At 31.4% G+C, this 17,005-nt stretch overlaps 2 protein-coding genes, 1 long non-coding RNA gene and 1 other non-coding gene across 4 annotated transcripts; 2 read left to right on the top strand and 2 right to left on the bottom strand.

Moving 5' to 3' along the window:
• Positions 1–747: 747 nt before the first annotated feature.
• On the bottom strand, positions 748–1,952 carry LOC126659622 (uncharacterized). The gene is made up of 3 exons (XR_007635032.2): positions 1,828–1,952; positions 1,502–1,728; positions 748–1,000 (listed from the first exon to the last, which is right to left on the bottom strand). It is a non-coding gene; the product is annotated as an uncharacterized LOC126659622 (long non-coding RNA).
• A 3,687-nt stretch (positions 1,953–5,639) lies between these two features.
• LOC126659513 (ornithine decarboxylase 1A, chloroplastic-like) lies at positions 5,640–7,092 on the top strand. Its single transcript, XM_050352804.2, has one exon. It carries the CDS (start codon positions 5,643–5,645, stop codon positions 7,026–7,028), a length of 1,386 nt encoding a protein of 461 aa, XP_050208761.2. The 5' UTR covers positions 5,640–5,642; the 3' UTR covers positions 7,029–7,092.
• Positions 7,093–12,700: 5,608 nt separating this feature from the next.
• On the top strand, positions 12,701–14,000 carry LOC126661975 (uncharacterized). The gene is made up of 2 exons (XM_050355859.1): positions 12,701–13,766; positions 13,822–14,000. The coding sequence occupies exons 1-2, from the start codon at positions 12,701–12,703 to the stop codon at positions 13,998–14,000; spliced, it is 1,245 nt and encodes a 414-aa protein (XP_050211816.1).
• LOC126662403 (small nucleolar RNA R71) lies at positions 13,079–13,185 on the bottom strand. The gene has a single exon (XR_007635779.1). It is a non-coding gene; the product is annotated as a small nucleolar RNA R71 (small nucleolar RNA).
• Positions 14,001–17,005: the final 3,005 nt, after the last annotated feature.

Here is a 17,005-nt window from a genome sequence, read left to right as displayed (position 1 = left end):
AATGCAAGTGGATGAGAATTATATGATAGTGAATAATATTTTAAATTTGTTTTCATTAAATTTTACTAAAGTATTAATTTAACTGTATAATTATTTAGAAATTATTATAAATTTTAATTCAAATACATATTATTTCCATTAATTTAAAATTAAAGTGATTTATATTATTAACTATGTTGACAATAATTATATAGTATTTCTCATGATGTATGAACAAGTGGAAGCACCTGCTGATCTAAGCAACATTACTGATCCAAATATTATTTTTATTGATTCATCAAAATTCTTAAAACAGGCTGACCATCTGTATCTTGCAATTCAGATTGTTCCATTATCACATTTACCTCTACCTAACATTTGTCTTGTCTTCCTTGCCTGTACACCCAAACATGGAAAAGAAAGCCATTAGAACCTCTTGAAAGTTACTTTTACACGAATGTTCCGCCATGTTATATTTAAAACAAACTAATGAGTATTTGCGAAAAGAAATTTTTTAATTTTTTTTATCATTAAATGTTGCACATGCCTAACACATTATCGATTGTTGCACGAACGATATTATACTACAGTTGTATTGTATGATTTTCCATCTACCAATACCATCGTTCTCTTCTTTACAACTTAAAGCTCTTAAATTAAACTTGATCGATTTGGTATTTGCAATTTTAGAGTTGAATCCAGTTCGAACTTGATATTGGTTCGAGCTGATTCGATTACGTCATGAGCGGTTCAGGATAAGCATAGCTATTGAACAAAAAACATACCTGTTTTTCCCAATTAACACAACCTGTAACAATAGAAATTAGAACTACTTGCAAAGGCTCCAACTTGTACACCAATCCAAAGGCCTAGACCTCCTAACTTTAAGTGGAAACCCAAAAGAGCATTCCTAACTTTAAGTGGAAACCCAAAAGAGCAGCAATCGGAATCCCACAAAGATAGAAGGCGCCGAGATTGACATAGGCTCCGATATACTGCCATCCACACCCCCTTGCAACTCCTGAAGCATATATATTTCAGGAATCCTAATATTAAATAAATTACATATGCAATAAATTGTCAAGCACAAACAATGGTCATAGGTGCAACAAAATTGATTCAAAAAAATACTCGAAACCAACTCGATGTTAATCGACTAGAGCTCTAGTTTGAGCTACTCTAGCCAACTATTGAGATTGACTCAGTTCAACAAGTTTGCGAGTGCAATCGAGTTTTCATCATGTGAGCCTAATTCTGAGCAACCCTTATTTTAATATTAAAATTAAACTATATAATCGAGTTGAGCTGAGTTGAATTCGATTCTCAATTATTTTACTTAACTTGAGATCCAGCTCCTAAAATGATATTCGGTATAGTATAGTTTGAGTGGAGTTTCAAGCTTCATATTTTATAGTCGAATAGCGAGTTTCAAATTTCTAATCGAGTGAGCGCTATCTTGACACTGTCTCGACTCGACTCAAGTCGAATACATCATACATACCTAATACGGACATAAACTAACCTGAAAGCACTACTCCCAAGCTGCTCATTGCAAATGACAAACCAGAAGAGACATGAACGTAATCCACAACTTGCTTTTCGTTGCTGAAAATGTAAGCGAATACACGACGGCTAGCAAAGAGTCACTACTTACTATAGTTGTCTCCACTACGACAAGAAACATGACAACATAAACAGCAATCCGAGCAGCTTGCGGGTTTCCTGCTCCTAATTCATTTGACACTAGTGCTATAAAACAAAAATCATCAAACAGTTAAAAAAATTAGCAATCTACAAATTATATGAAGGAACTAAAAGGAATCTTTGTTCATGCTATATAAAACGGACCTAACTGCAGCACTGAATCCATATGATATTGCATAGAGTGTAGAAACAGTTTCAATATTGCATCAATGTATATAAGTGATTAGAAGAAAAATCATTCTAGTTGTAATGTCAAGATATCATGAACTTTAAATCATAGTCTCAGTTTTATGTAAATCAAAACTTATTGAAATGAAGAGTATAAAATTAGATAGAGTATTCATAAAAAAACAAATTAAATAGAGTAAATTACTGTAATACCCTCCACATATGTCATAATTCACAGTTTAGTACTTCTTGTTTGAAAATCAAAGAACTTGGTTCTCCATTTTAATTTTACAAATAATTACAACCTTTTGTTAAATCTGAGTACTAAATCGTCAACAAAAGCTTAAAGTGAGGTATTAAGAAGATACAGCATGCATGCACATGAAAAGGAGCATTGGCAACCTGCAAAATGGATTCTACGGTATATTCTAAACACCGTAGATATTAGTCAAATATTTGAGCAGGACAAGAAAGTTGGTCAAAGTGTTGTTGGTTACTGTGATTCGGATTATGCGGGTGACTTAGATAAGCGGCGATCGATTAGAGTCTATGTGTTTATATTAGCAAAACTGCCGATTAGTTGGAAGTCTACTTTACAGCAACAGTTGCTTTGTCTACCACAAAGACAAAGTACATGGTAATTACAGAGTCTGTGAAAGAAGCAATTTAGGGTTGCTTGGTGAAATAGAAATTGGACAGAAGCATGTAGAGATACACTGTGATAGTTATAGTGCTATTCACTTAGCAAAGAACCAAGTTTACCATGTAAGGACGAAGCACATCGATGTTCAGTATTATTTTATCCGAAAGGTTATCGAAGAAGGTGGAGTTCTACTTCAGAAAATTTTGACCACGGAAATCCTCCAGATATATTGACAAAAGTGGTGACAGAAATCAAGTTCAAATACTATTTGGATTTGATTAGTATTATCAGAATTTGAGAGATGGAGAAAAGACTAAATTTTATGAATAAATAGTATAAAATCATTGAGAAAAAAAAATCAAATTTCCATACAATACATGTATTAAAATATAAAATATAAAAATGTATCACAAATATCCAATATGTTAGAACAGTTCATTACTACAATTATCAAAATAGATTTCTATTTTATTTTAATACTCTACATAATCTGCATTTTTTTCTTGACACTTTTTGTATTATTAGTTTTTTATACAAAATAGATTTTATTCTATTTTATTGAATACTTTGCATATCATGAATTTTTGACTTCACATTTTTATATTTTTAGGTTTGAATTAACCTAAAAAATTATAAATGTACTGGCACAGAAAATAGTTTCCCGAGGTACTGAAATTTGTTTTTTTTTTTACAAAAATACAAAATTAAAAAAACAAGAAATAAATCAAAAATATTGGTATGCTGAAAAATACAGGTTTACTTGTGGTTTTTATATTGAAAAATACTTAAAAGACACCTGATAAACTTTCATACATAACTATCAACAAAATCAAACAAACACTGTAAAAACACTAAAATTTATCAATAAAACAAAAAAACAATACTTCAGATACACCTAAAAGAACTTACACAAAATAATACAATATTTTTGTCTATTTTTGTGTTTCATGATTTTTTTTTGAAAATTTGGTTTTTGTAAATAAAAACTAAAATAGAGTTAAAAATGTTTAAGTGGTTATGCATAAAGCCTAATTTTTAAATTTTATAATATTTTTATAAATAAATTTTAAAAGATGGTGAATGATGTACTTTTTAATTTTTTTTTATATATAATTACTATTTAAATTAAATAATTAATTTTATTCCTCGTAAATATGCGGATATACGACTAGTTAAGATATAAAATATTCGCTTAAAATTAATAATAAAAAAATAGAAATTTAGATTGAATAGTTTAAGTGTAATTTGTTTGTATATATATATGACACAGTTTCACATTTATTTTGGTTACCGGTAAATGATATATCGTACTTTTTATGTAATGTTAGATTCAAAATAAAAATAATAAAATTTAAATTTTAAATTGAATAAAATATTACTCCCTCCATTTTTTTTAGTTGTCCATTTAGAAAAAATTACACATACCAAGATAATGCTCATTTTGTCTTAAATTACAAAGAAAAATACTAAAATAACTCCACTAGTTAAATTCATCAAAAAAAAAAAAACTCCACTAGTTAATAAATGCTTTTTAAAGTAAAATATAGAGTCATTTATTAGGCAAGGATAAATTTGGAAAATAAAGATTAAAATCATCTTGAATCTCTAAATGGACAATTATTAATGAAAAAATACATTTGCCTAAAGTGACAACTAAAAAAAATGGAAGGAGTACTTTTTACCTATCAAATTTATATCATGTTATCCTTCGCATATAATTTTGAAAATGTTTTATTATATAAATTACTACGTGTCGTTCCCGTCAGTATGAGATAATTAATGGTGAAATAAAACTTCTTTAAAAAAAGGTCTAGTTTGATCTTTTTTTATAAGGTTTAGGGTAATGGTAACAAAAACTATTTTCAAGGTCTAAATTGAAATTCAAGTCTAACATGAGAGTCCAATTTATATCTTTGCCCAGCTATTATTATTGCATACGAAATGTAATAATTTTGGACAGTTTTAAATGTGTCCACAAAAATTAAGACATGCAAGATACAGTTTCTTTTTCATTCATCCCTGAATTATATAATCCTGGCAGGAACAAACACAAGAGCTGAGTAAAACTTATAATGCTACTAAACACCCTTTTAAAGAGAGAAACACAACTAAAAATCCAACAAAAAGTAAAAAGATTTAAGCTTTATGTTACCAAATTAAGTTAGGTCAAAAACCCAGATGAAGAATGGACTCACATTGGTGAACTTGTTACAAGTTTTACCAACAGCACCATCTCCAAGTGTAACATATTTAATGAACTTGGATGCATTCATCTTCTTTAAAAATCAACAAACAAAACACTAGTTTATGTTTTTTTTTGGTACATAGTCCATCAAGGTTTTCTGAACGGGTCTCAATTATAAAACAATATTTTTAATCCTTTCACATTCAGACTAATCCCTCCCCGAATAGTATAAGTCCATGCCGGAGGCAGACTGTGGCCTCAAGTTTTAAACGGACGCATACATTAGTACGGTTTGAACTAACGATCTCACTTAAGTTTGGAGAGCATATTATCAACTTCCCTGCGCCTTAGGGTTACACTGATCTACTTCTTTAACTAAAAGCAAACACTACAATTTTTTTATAATCTCAAAAACGGATATTAAACTCCCTAGGTCACTAGGGTTACATCAAATTACAAAATGATCACTAAACTTCATTTTGTTACAAAATGGTCACTAAACTATGCCTTTTGTTACAAAGGGGTGTCACTTATATAAAACGCACCGTTTTCAAGCTAATATTGTTACAAAAAGAACACTAAACTTTTCATGAATTACAAAAAAGTCATTGAATTATACTTTTTATTACAAAAAGGTCACTGAACTATGTCCCTTTTTGTAATTTTGGTTTGTCACGTAAGCAAAAACATTGTGTTTTATATGAGTGACACCCAATTGTAACAAAAGGCATAGTTCAGTGACTGTTTTGTAACAAAATGAAGTTTAGTGATTATTTTGTAATTCAAGGTAACTTTAGTGACCTAGAGAGTTTATTATCCCTCAAAAACAGAAAAGAAAGATTCCTGAAAAGAATAAAAAGTTGAATAGAAGAAGTTAAAAGAAAAGAACACAACTAGAAGAAGAAAATGATGATGAAATAGAAATAGAAATAGAAGAAATCAATAAAAATAAAAAATTATGACATGCAAGGTACAATGTCAGCCACACATGGTATTATCTATGTGACATTGATTTCAAGGAAAAGTAGAGTCGTTGGGTTGTCTCAATCTACTTTTTCTCCATTGTATATTTCTTGTGCAATTTTATTCCATTATAGTTTACTAAAATTTCCATCCGGTATGGATTCCGAGAAAATGCAGCTTCTTCTTGATGCTCCTGGAATTAAAGGAAAATCTGTCAAAATTCTATCCAACCAATCTTTAATTGATTATGTTCAATCTATCATTCTCAATACACAAGTTACCAAAGATCCATTTTATATTTTGGATTTATCAGCTACTGCTTTACTTGTTGAAAATTGGTCTTGTCAGCTTCCTATGATTAAACCATTTTATGCTGTCAAATGCAATTCAGATCCTTTGCTTCTTGCTGCACTTGCCGTGCTCGGCTGCAACTTTGATTGCGCGAGTAAGGCCGAGATTCAATCTGTTTTATCTTTCGGAGTTTCGCCTGATCGTATAGTCTATGCGAATCCTTGCAAAGCTGAAACACATCTCAAATATGCTGCAAAAGTTGGTGTCAATCTAACAACATTTGATTCAAAATATGAAATCGATAAGATTTCGAAGCTGCATCCGAGATGTTCGTTATTGCTCCGTATTAAAGGTCCGCCAGATAGTGCCTCGAAGTGGGCACCATTAGGATCAAAATTTGGTGCACTTCCCGAGGAAGTTGAGCCGCTTCTCGAAGCGGCACGCGATTGCGGCTTATCAGTGTCAGGTATTTCCTTTCACATCGGTAGCGAATCAACGAATCCGCATTCATTCCGCTCAGCTATTGCTGCTTCCAAGGTGGCATTTGATTGTGCTACTAAACTAGGCATGCCGCCAATGACTACTCTTAACATTGGCGGCGGGTTCACTGCCGGTTCTTTTTTCGATGAAGCGGCTACAGTAATCAAATCCGCTCTACTAGATTATTTCCCCGATAATCCGAAACTAACAGTCATATCTGAGCCGGGCAGATACTTTGCCGAAACGGTTTTTACTCTAGCAACTAACATTATTGGAAAGCGTGTTCGCGGCGAAACAAGGGAGTATTGGTTAAATGATGGCGTTTTCGGGTCATTTTTATGTGTTGCTTATGGTATTACACCTCCTTCGAGCATGCCTCTCGCCTTATCTTCAAATCTTGCGAACCCGACGGGCGAGGGGTTGCCGAGGCACAGGTCGACATTGTTCGGACCTACATGCGACTCGGTCGATAAAGTTACGGAGAACACTGATTTGCCGGAATTGGAGACAAATGATTGGCTTATGTTTCCAAATATGGGTGCTTATTCAACTGCCTGTTCAACCAGTTTCAATGGTTTTAGTCCGGATGTTGTCTTCACTTATCTTGTAATATGATTATTATTTTAAGTAATGTAAGCTTTGTATCAGGCAATATTATGTTCTTGTTTTGTGTTTGAAATTGTCTTGGTATTGTTTTTATCGTTGCATAATGAATGCATTAAAATAAGTTGGATTAATTACATATAAAATCACCACCTTTACACGAAATTGCAAAAATAACACGACCATTAAAACGTGGCAATTCAGGGCACCACCTTTCATTTCTTTTCAAAAATAACACGGGCACATTTTTAGTGGCATTTTTGCTGACGTGGCGTGACACGTGGCACTCTCATTGGGTGTCCAAATCAGCAAAATTTTATCAAAAAATGTGCCCATGTTGTTTTTGAAAAGAAATGAAAGGTGATGCCCTGAATTGACACGTTTTAAAGGTCGTGTTATTTTTGAAAATTCGTGTAAAGGTGGTGATTTTATATATAATTAACCCAAATAAGTTTACCACTAATAGTACTTGGAGTGTTTGCCACAAATAGTACTTGGAGTGTTTGCCACAAGAATAGAATTATGTTTTTTGTATCTATGATACGACTTTAATATTTAAATAAGGAATTGATTTTGACGGAATCTAACTAAAAATCCAATGAACAAAAGGTCATTTCAGCCTCTGAATCTGGTATAAAATGTAAAAAAACAATCATTTTCAAGCAAACAAGATAAAAAGACCCTAATTAATGATGATAAAATCATATCAAAAGCGCTTAACGCACTCCCCATTATAAAACAGAAAAAAGTTTAATAAAATCCTTGATACTTATATTATTTCTCAAATTGACATTTATAAATTGTCAAATTTCCTTTGACTTTATTGCAGTTTCTATACGACACGCTGATTTATTTATCTTTTGACATTGGCTATCTTTGAAACTTTATTCGAGTTCTGAGATGCTTTGAGCTTATTTTGGGTTTGAAAATTAACTTACATAAAAGCTTAATTTTGAGAGGTTGTGTGCATGGAGGGGAATTGGAGTTGGCTTCTCCGATTGTGGGTTGCAAAATTGGAGAGAGAAAATAACAAATACCCTATATATGTTAAAATATTCTCAATTTTACTTGAAAAAAGAAAAGTTATCAATTTTAGTATTGCATATATAACATATGTAATTAATAAATACGGTCAACAATTAATAAGGAAGCCAGTTGTTATAAAAATCAACTTTTTAGCTATTTAAGCCAAATGTTTAAAACATTACAAAACTATTCACAAATTTAAAACGTTACGAAACAAATCTCAATATTTCACCTTTTTAGCGATTTAAGCCAAACGTTTAAAACGTTTCGAAACAAATCCTAACGTTTCACCTTTTTAGCGATTTAACCCAAACGTTTAAAACGTTACAAAACAAATCCAAACATTTAAAACATTACAAAACAAATCCAAATGTATCACCTTTTTAGCGATTTAAGCCAAACGTTTAAAACGTCCAACAAAATCTCAAATTAACATGTATAGGAAATATTTCTAAGAATCTTCAAGAATCACTAATTATAGTAACTGTTTATTTAAATTAAATTTCCATATGTAATTTTATTATCTTATTAATTTATGAACATAAAATATTTTTAAATGGTTTTAATTGATTTTTACTGTTAAATTTTGTTAATATTTTTATCAAAATACGTAATCCCTTCTCATGTTATATATATGTGGACTAACAGTTCACTTTCAGTTAACTAATGGTGTATTACTACTATTTAAAAAACATCAATTTGTTTTTTATAACTTAATATTTGGTTGAAAAAATAAAAACAACCAACTATGTGGAATAACATTATGCAGTTAACTAGTAGGATATTTTTAGTTAACTAATAGTTTAGTGTTAGTACACCTATAATAAATAAAATTTACAAACAAACACATTTATTTAAATCAAATAAAAATATAACATGAAAGAGTTGACTAACTGGTAATCAAAATATATTATATGTTTGACAATAACAAATATTTACATAAAAAAAAATAAAGTAAAAAAAGGACTAACATGAAATCAGTTAAACAGTTACAACTGTTTTCATTTAAAAAATAAAATCAAAACTTAAATCTTCCAATCTCTCAATACATCTAATCCTATTGCATCCCTTCAGCTTTGATTTCAGTTCCACCTCCTCATCGTTGTAAAGAAAATACTGGTATACTGTCAGTTTACACATAGTTAAACATTGGTAAACTATATCTAATATAAAATGATATTAACATCATTAAGTCATTTTAGATAAACTTAACAACAACTATACTAACATTTTATAATACACCAGTAATTCAAAAAATAATTTAATATTGAAATAAAATAAGTTACTATTAGTTAACCAGTAAACAACATATAGTATCCCTTTATAATTTCAAATTAACTATTAGTTAACCATCAGACAACATATAATATCTCTCATTATTCCAAGTTAACTATTAGTTAACCATCAGATATCATATAGTATCCCTAATTAATACATATCCACACAAAAAACGTTACCACAACAACAATCAGTTAACCAATAGACTACATATAGTTAAACATATTATTTCATCTTTTGTTTAAAAGAACTAAATCACATCCCTGACATAAAAATTCAATCATAAAGAAACAAATAGCATACATAAAAACAATTACTTTTAAAGTTACTAAACATGGATTGTTGGGTTTTCTATGTTCATAACGCAGCGGAATTTCAATTTTTTTTTTATCAAAAACCCAAAACAAGATCCATGTAATTCGAATAGATAGACTAATTGCATAATTAAAACTTACTTGAATGTCGAATTCAATCAGCAATATAGGAAGGAAAAGAACTGGTTCACTTTGGTGATAACTTGCCTTAGATCAGAAACGCCTCTAAAAAAACACGTCCTTTACGAGTATCCACACGAACAGACCTTTGCCAAAATGAGTGCTTGTGTGCTTGCACTATTGTTTCACCAAGCAATTACGAATTTAGCGATTTAAAAATTTTGTGTCCTTCAACCCTATTCCTAAATGTGTATTTATAGGCATACAACAATACAAAAATTTGAGTCAAATACGTGTGTTTCAATTTTATTATAGCACTATGTATTATAAGTTGATATCTATCAAAACTCTTAATGATAAATATACTTAATTAATTATCTTCAAAAGATAATACCTTAAAGATAATCATTATCTCTAATTTTGAAATTCACTTAATTAATACTTATTTATATTAAAAAATTGGCTAGGAAAATCCTTAATTTCATTGAATTGTTTAAAATATTTTATAACACCTCGTGTCTTTCTTATGGAATCAACACATATTTTATGGTATTAGTCCCTAAAATTGTGGGTTCCTCAAATTTAAAAGACTACTGTCCTATTAGCTTTATGGATAGGATTTATAAGCTCATCTCAAAAGTTTTTTTTTATCTCAGATTGCCACCTATATTGCCTTTTGTTATTTCGGATAATCAACATGTTTTTATTAAGGGACAAAGTACTATTGATTTTTCTATGGTTGCAAAGGATAATTTGCATCTGGCTACTAAGAGGAAAAATATATTATTGTTGCTCAACTTGGTCTTTCATAAAGCGCTTGATAGCATTGACTACATTATATTTTTGTCATGAATGTTATGAAGTTTCCACTTGTTTTGATTAAATGGATTTGTAGTTTCATATTTTCGGCATCCACCTCGGTTCTAATTCCATTAAATGCATAATAGGTGACGGTATTAAATAATGTTAAATATGTTGTTGGAGAGGGATGCAATTTCATTTGGGAATGACAATTGGTCGGGAAATGGAACGATAATGTTGCTTTTTTCTCGGCTATATAATTTTTCGAACCAAAAGAAAGAAACCATTAAAGATATTTGGTGTGATAATTGCCGGTGGAGACAGAAGTTAAGGGGGAATGAACTTCGTTTATTTGCTGATTTATGATACGTGAATTTTGTATAACGTTTTTCTAAGCGTAATTGATGATAATACATATTATTTTAGGGAAATTATGCTTGGAAAAGTGTTTATTTGTAGGTATATCAATTGGATCGAAGCAAAGCGTTTTGGATAGAAGAATCAAATTCGGAAGACATTCTTGAAGAAAAAACATTCATGAAGAGAAGTATTTCTTGAAGCTCTTCGGGAATCCTTGCTCGGCGGGATTCACTTCGGCGAAACAATCCTGAAGAGCAAAGGAATTCTTGAAGAGTGGTAGGAATCCTTACTCGGCGGGATTCACTTCGGCGAAACAGTCCTGAAGAGCAAGAGAAGTCTTGAAGAGCGGCGGGAATTCTTGTTCGGCAAGAATCACTTCGACAAAACAGTCTTGAAGAGCAGCAAAATCCTGAAGAGCTTCAGGACTGTCTGATTTGGAATTTTGAATTTTTCCTAATGCTAAACGGAATTTGATTCAGACTGAAATCTACTTGCAAGATGCTTCTAGGACTTCTCCTCTATATAAAATTAGCTCATTAGCTTTGTAATTAATCAAATTTTTCATTGTTTTCTAGTTTACAAACACTTTAAGTTTCAGTTAATCTCTTTTAGTCCTTAGTTTTATTTGAAGACTTAAACTTTCGAAAGTTCTATTTCGAAGGCGTGTATTCAGAATATTTCCAGGTTTTATTTCAAGTACTTTTATTTCAATCTCTTGTTTTAATTATGTTTATTATTATGATTTGCTTAGTTAATTCAATTATGTCTAGCTAGATTTCTTAACTTGGAATATTGTAAGTAGTATGTATGTTAGATTTAAATTCTGAAAACTAATCTTCTTTATCTTTCTTTGTTAATGCAACCCCTAGTTATTGAGTTTAATGTTTGTGATTAATTGGCCAATAATTACATGAACTTATAATAAATTGTGAGGAGGGAACTTAAGCAATTTAATCGGAAGAGATTACCAAGGCATAGTTACAAAGCATGGTAAGACCACCATGTTTGCGTTATGTGGTCTGTGTAGATAACTTGGTCTTAATGCTTTGATTATAATTATTGGTTATTTTCTATTGTCTTGTAAGTCGTGACAGTAAGGACAATTCGGGATACTCGAGTTATGATTAATCGGCTAGTTCTCGCCCGAAAAGCGGGATTAGTGATTTTCGATCTATCCTTCATTGCATGTAATAGTTAAAATTGATTAATATATGTTAAAATTGTAAGGTATCGATAATCCACACGAAAGCAATATTATAAGTTATTTGTCGTTATTACTTATTCCTTAATTTATTATTTTATGTTTTTGTTAGTTTTAATTAAAATCACACATTTTTTATCTTTGTTAGTTCAAATAATTCTTAATTAACTATTTTGGTACTAAATTCAATTTTTCGTGGGTTCGACTTTTACTTATCATTATATTACTTGATTATTCGACATCGTACACTTGCGATTTTGTGCATCAAGTTTTTGGCGCCGTTACCAGGGAATTGATATTTATATCAATACAACTTAATTAATTATTGCTTTGGACACCTTTTATTTTCAGTTTTTACGCTTGGTGTTTTTGTGTTTTTGATGTATAGGTCTTGTGTTGCTCTTTAGTTTATGCGAAGTTCAAGGGAATTATTTCCTTTTAATCCCGAAATCAAGAAAACTTGTAAGAAACTAAATAAGCAATGAAAAGAGCGAATCTCCGCACAAAGGGCACTTTGGCGTATTGAGTATTATATCCAACAAGAAACGTTTGAGTTGAATTTTGACACATTCGAACTTGAAACAATGGAGGAAGATAGATCTCTCAAACATCACATGTTACCATCTCTTAATGACGCCACAACGGGAATTGCTAGACCTCACGTCGACGCAAATAACTTCGAAATCAAGCCGGCGTTCATTCAAATGATTACTCACAACCTTTCATTCAATGGGTTGCCAAGTGATGATCCTTATGAGCATATCACCAACTTCTTGGAATCATCCAACACTTTCAAGATGAATGGGATAACAATGGAAGCAATCTATCTCATTTTATTCTCATTCTCTTTAAAAGATAAGGCCACGAATTGGTTACAAAATTTGCCTCGAGGTACCATTACTAAGTGGGAAGATCTAGCTAAACCGCTTTTGGAGAAGTATTATCCTCCTTCAAAGACGGCAAAGCTTCGCATGGCTATTACCACATTTTCTCAACAAGATTTGGAGAGCCTCTATGAAGCTTGGGAACAGTTCAACGAGTACCTAAGGAAGTGCTCTCATCATGGAGTTCCGGGTTGGCTAGTGGTGGAAACTTTCTTCAACGGGCTAAACGGAGCAATAAGAATGATGCTTGATGCGGCATCCGGAGGGAGTGTTAGAGCAAAAGAGCCCAATGAATGCAATGATTTGATTGAAACCATGGCGGCCAACAATAATGAGCGATCCTCAACTTGCAAACCGGTTGGAGTCCATGAGATTGAAGTTATTTCAGCTTTAGATGCCAAGGTTGAAGCTCTAACCAAAAAGATCGACAAATTGGCGATGATTTCACAAATTAAATGTGGCCTTTGTGGTGGGAATCACACCTTGGAAGATTATAGCATGAGCAATGTTAACTTGGTGCAAGGGATAGAGCAAGCCAATTATGTGGATAATCAAGGAAGAGGCCAAAATAATCCCTACTATAATACCTACAATCCGGGGTGGAAGAATCACCCAAATTTTTCATGGAGCAATACTCAAAATGTGGTGAGGCCTCCACCCGGATTTCAACCTCAAGAACCAAGGAAATCAAGTTTGGAAGATATTTTAATTCAACACATGCAAAAGACCGATTCGCTTCTCCAAAACCAACAAGCTTCTATCAAAGGTTTAGAGAATAAAATTGGTCAAATTGTAATTTTTGGTGGCAAATCGCGCTCAAGGTACATTGCCTAGTAACACCAAAGTTAATCCTAAGGAGCAAGTTATGGAAATTACTTTGAGGAGTGGGGTTGATCTAAAGAGGGCACCAACCAAGCTTAAAGAGGAAGCACAAGAACAAAAAGTGGTGGAACTTAATCCATATGTTCCAAAACTTCCATATCCGCAAAGGCCACCATAAGCGAAAGATGATTCAAAGCTACTTGACATATTTAGAAAGGTGAACATCAACATTCCTCTCACCAAGGCGATTATTCGAATGCCTATATATGCTAAGTACTTAAAAGAATTCATCTTCAACAAGCGGAAAACTGATGAGGTGAATACCGTGAACTTAACAAAGGAGTGTAGTGCGTTCATCCAAAACTTACTACCTAAAACAGAGAAGGACCATGGAAGCTTCACAATACCATGCACAATTGGCACAAAAAACTTTGGTAAGGCACTTTGTGATCTTGGTGCTAGTGTTAATTTAATGCCTTTGTCTATGTGTAAAAGTTTAGGTTTGATGCGCAACATGAGGAGTACGTCGGTTTTTTTTACAATTGGCGGACAAATCAATTACCTTTCCAAATGGTGTATTGGAAAACATACTCATCAAGGTGGACAAATTCATCTTTCCCGTTGATTTCATTGTTCTTGACATGAAAGACGATGAAGAAGTTCCTCTCATTCTTGGACGACCATTCCTCATCACAAGTAAAGCTCTAATCGACGTAGAGGGAGGTAAGTTAACCTTATGGGTAGGTCAAGATGAGGTAACTTTTGAAATGTAAATCATGTCATATTCCTTTGAAAGATGAATATTTTAAGATGAATCAGTTTGTGAAGGAAGATGAGTCTTTGCATGAGCAATGTATGGATAAGAATGCTAGTGTTCTACATGATAGTTTTGGGGAATTAAATTCTATTTTATGTTCCCCAAAGCTTGAGCTTGAACACAAAGATAATGATGCATGTTTAGATAAAAAATTTGATTTATCTCATGAAATTCCTTTCCACTTGATTAAAAAAAAAGAAATTAGTCTTTTGAGTGATTTTAGGAGATATATCAAGGAGAAACGCAAGGATAAATTTTCTTTATCATTTATTGATCATTTGTTGGAGAGAATTGCAGGATTTTATAAGCGATTCAAAAAGGAGTCATCGGGCATACCCATGCCATTTTGGCGTATTTTGACCATGGATATCGAGATGGATCATGATGAAGAGATTATAGATCAAATCAAAGAAGAACCACCGAATTTCATATTGAATAGGCCTCTTAAGCTTGCTTTCTCTATAAGGAGTCATGGTGGTTTGAACTTGGCAAATGCTTGCCACACATCGGAAACTATTTTCGATCCCGGATAGAGAAAAGAGGGAAATAGTCGAGCTAATTGACTATAGGCATACCAAAACTTTATCGCACAAACAACAAAAATGGAGCAAAAGTTCATTCGAGCTAAGTATTCTTTTTCTACCCTTGCTTGTTTTTCATTGGATTTTTTTGTGTGTTGGGTTTTCATTGAGGACAATGAAAGATTTAAGTGTGGGGGTATTTGAACACTTATTTTGCTTTGTTGTGTTGTTGTTGTGCGTTTTACTTTAGGTTTTTTTTAGCTCGCTTTTGTTTAGATTATTGATTATAGATTGTTTATTTTCAATTTTTAATTTTGCTATTGCTTAGCTTTTGGCTTTGTTTCGCTTAGTTTGTTTTTGTCCAAAAAAAAGTAAAAAATTATGAATGTTGAAGCATGTTTGAGCATGATGGCATATTTTAGCTAATCCCTTGGAAAATTTGATTTTTTTGGTAATTTTGATTTTTTGGAATTATTTGAGTGGAATCATGAGTTTGATTTTTGTATTAATGTCACGCATTAGCTTTTGAGCATAATATATTTTTTTTTTACAAAAATCTTAATTACTTTTGAATTAAAGGATTAACAAATTGATGCAATTTCTATTAAAGTTTTGGATTGTTTAGGTTGTGTGAATTAATTTTGAATTTTCTAAAGACTAGCCACATGATGATTTACTACCAAACCACACTTAAAATTGTCAGGTATTTTGAGCCTAAATGTTATTTTTGTTCTTGAGTGTGCTACTTGCTAATTATTTGCTAAAACTTGCAATTTTAAATCAATTTGAGACCATATGAGATAGGTGATGACATGAATGTGATTTGGGCAATTAGAAAACCTTTTTCTATCCCACTTAAAAGACTACCTTTTTTTCCCTTAATATTAACCAAATTTGAGCCAAGCTTTTTCTTGATTTTACACACATGTATTCACCTTTTATCCATTCTTTTATTTTTCCCACTTTTGTTAACCAATGAGTTAATAATTTTGAGCAATGATATTGATAGAAAAAGAAATGGAGATCACTAAACAAAATAGTAACAAGGAGATCAAAGAAAAAAATAGAAGAAAGAAACCAAGATAAAAGTTGAAAAAAAGAAAAGAAAAAAGCTTCTAAAAAATAAAAATACTACATAGAGCAAAGAAAAAAAAATTTGGTTTAAGCAAAGTGTTTGATTCCTTATTTTGAAATTCATGCAAAGTTAGTGAAATTTCTTGTCTTATGGATTATAAAGAAAAATTCCTTAATGTTTTTAACTCATATAACTTCATTATAGCCTTTTTATTCTACCTTAACCCTATCCCCATTACAACCAAAATTAAAGTCCTGATGATTTGTGTTGTCATTTATTTACAAGTGGTGAAATTTTGTTTAAATTGCAAGTCTATGGTTCAATTCTTATCAAGTTAGTGAAGAGTGAAATATTTTAGGATTAATTCCTAAAAAAATCACGAACTTTACACGAAATTTCATTTTAATCATGACTTTTAAAAGTTGTCATTTAAAGGCACGAACTTTCATTTTATTTCAAATCTACCACCAAAGTAAAATTCGGTGTATTTTATCTGACTAAAAATTCCTAATTCTAGATACTCTAACCGAAAGATAATAAGATTTGATGTTGATTAATAATTTAGGTCTTTCATTATTGATTTAGTGAAGAATTTAGTTAATAAAAATACACTGAAATGATGAATTTGAAACAATATAAAAGTTCTTTAAATGACAACTTTGAAAGGTCATGATTAAAATGAAATTTCGTGTAAAGTTTGTGATTTTTTTAGGAATTAATCCAATATTTTAACCCCAAACACATGTGTGATTTGAGAGCTACTTTTGAGG

The sequence above is a fragment of the Mercurialis annua genome, linkage group LG8 (genome assembly GCF_937616625.2).
Source record: "Mercurialis annua linkage group LG8, ddMerAnnu1.2, whole genome shotgun sequence".
Lineage (NCBI taxonomy): Eukaryota > Viridiplantae > Streptophyta > Magnoliopsida > Malpighiales > Euphorbiaceae > Mercurialis > Mercurialis annua.
The sequence above is the reverse complement of the archived record's forward strand: the minus strand, read 5'-3'. Positions and strand labels throughout refer to the sequence as shown.

What these genes read in the sequence shown, in the direction of transcription:
- LOC126659513 (XM_050352804.2), top strand. Translation starts at nt 5,643, where the DNA reads ATGCAAGGTACAATGTCAGCCACACATGGTATTATCTATGTGACATTG.
- LOC126661975 (XM_050355859.1), top strand. Translation starts at nt 12,701, where the DNA reads ATGGAGGAAGATAGATCTCTCAAACATCACATGTTACCATCTCTTAAT. An exon ending in CCAACAAGCTTCTATCAAAG is followed by an intron (nt 13,767 to 13,821) that starts GTTTAGAGAATA and finishes ATCGCGCTCAAG; the next exon opens with GTACATTGCCTAGTAACACC.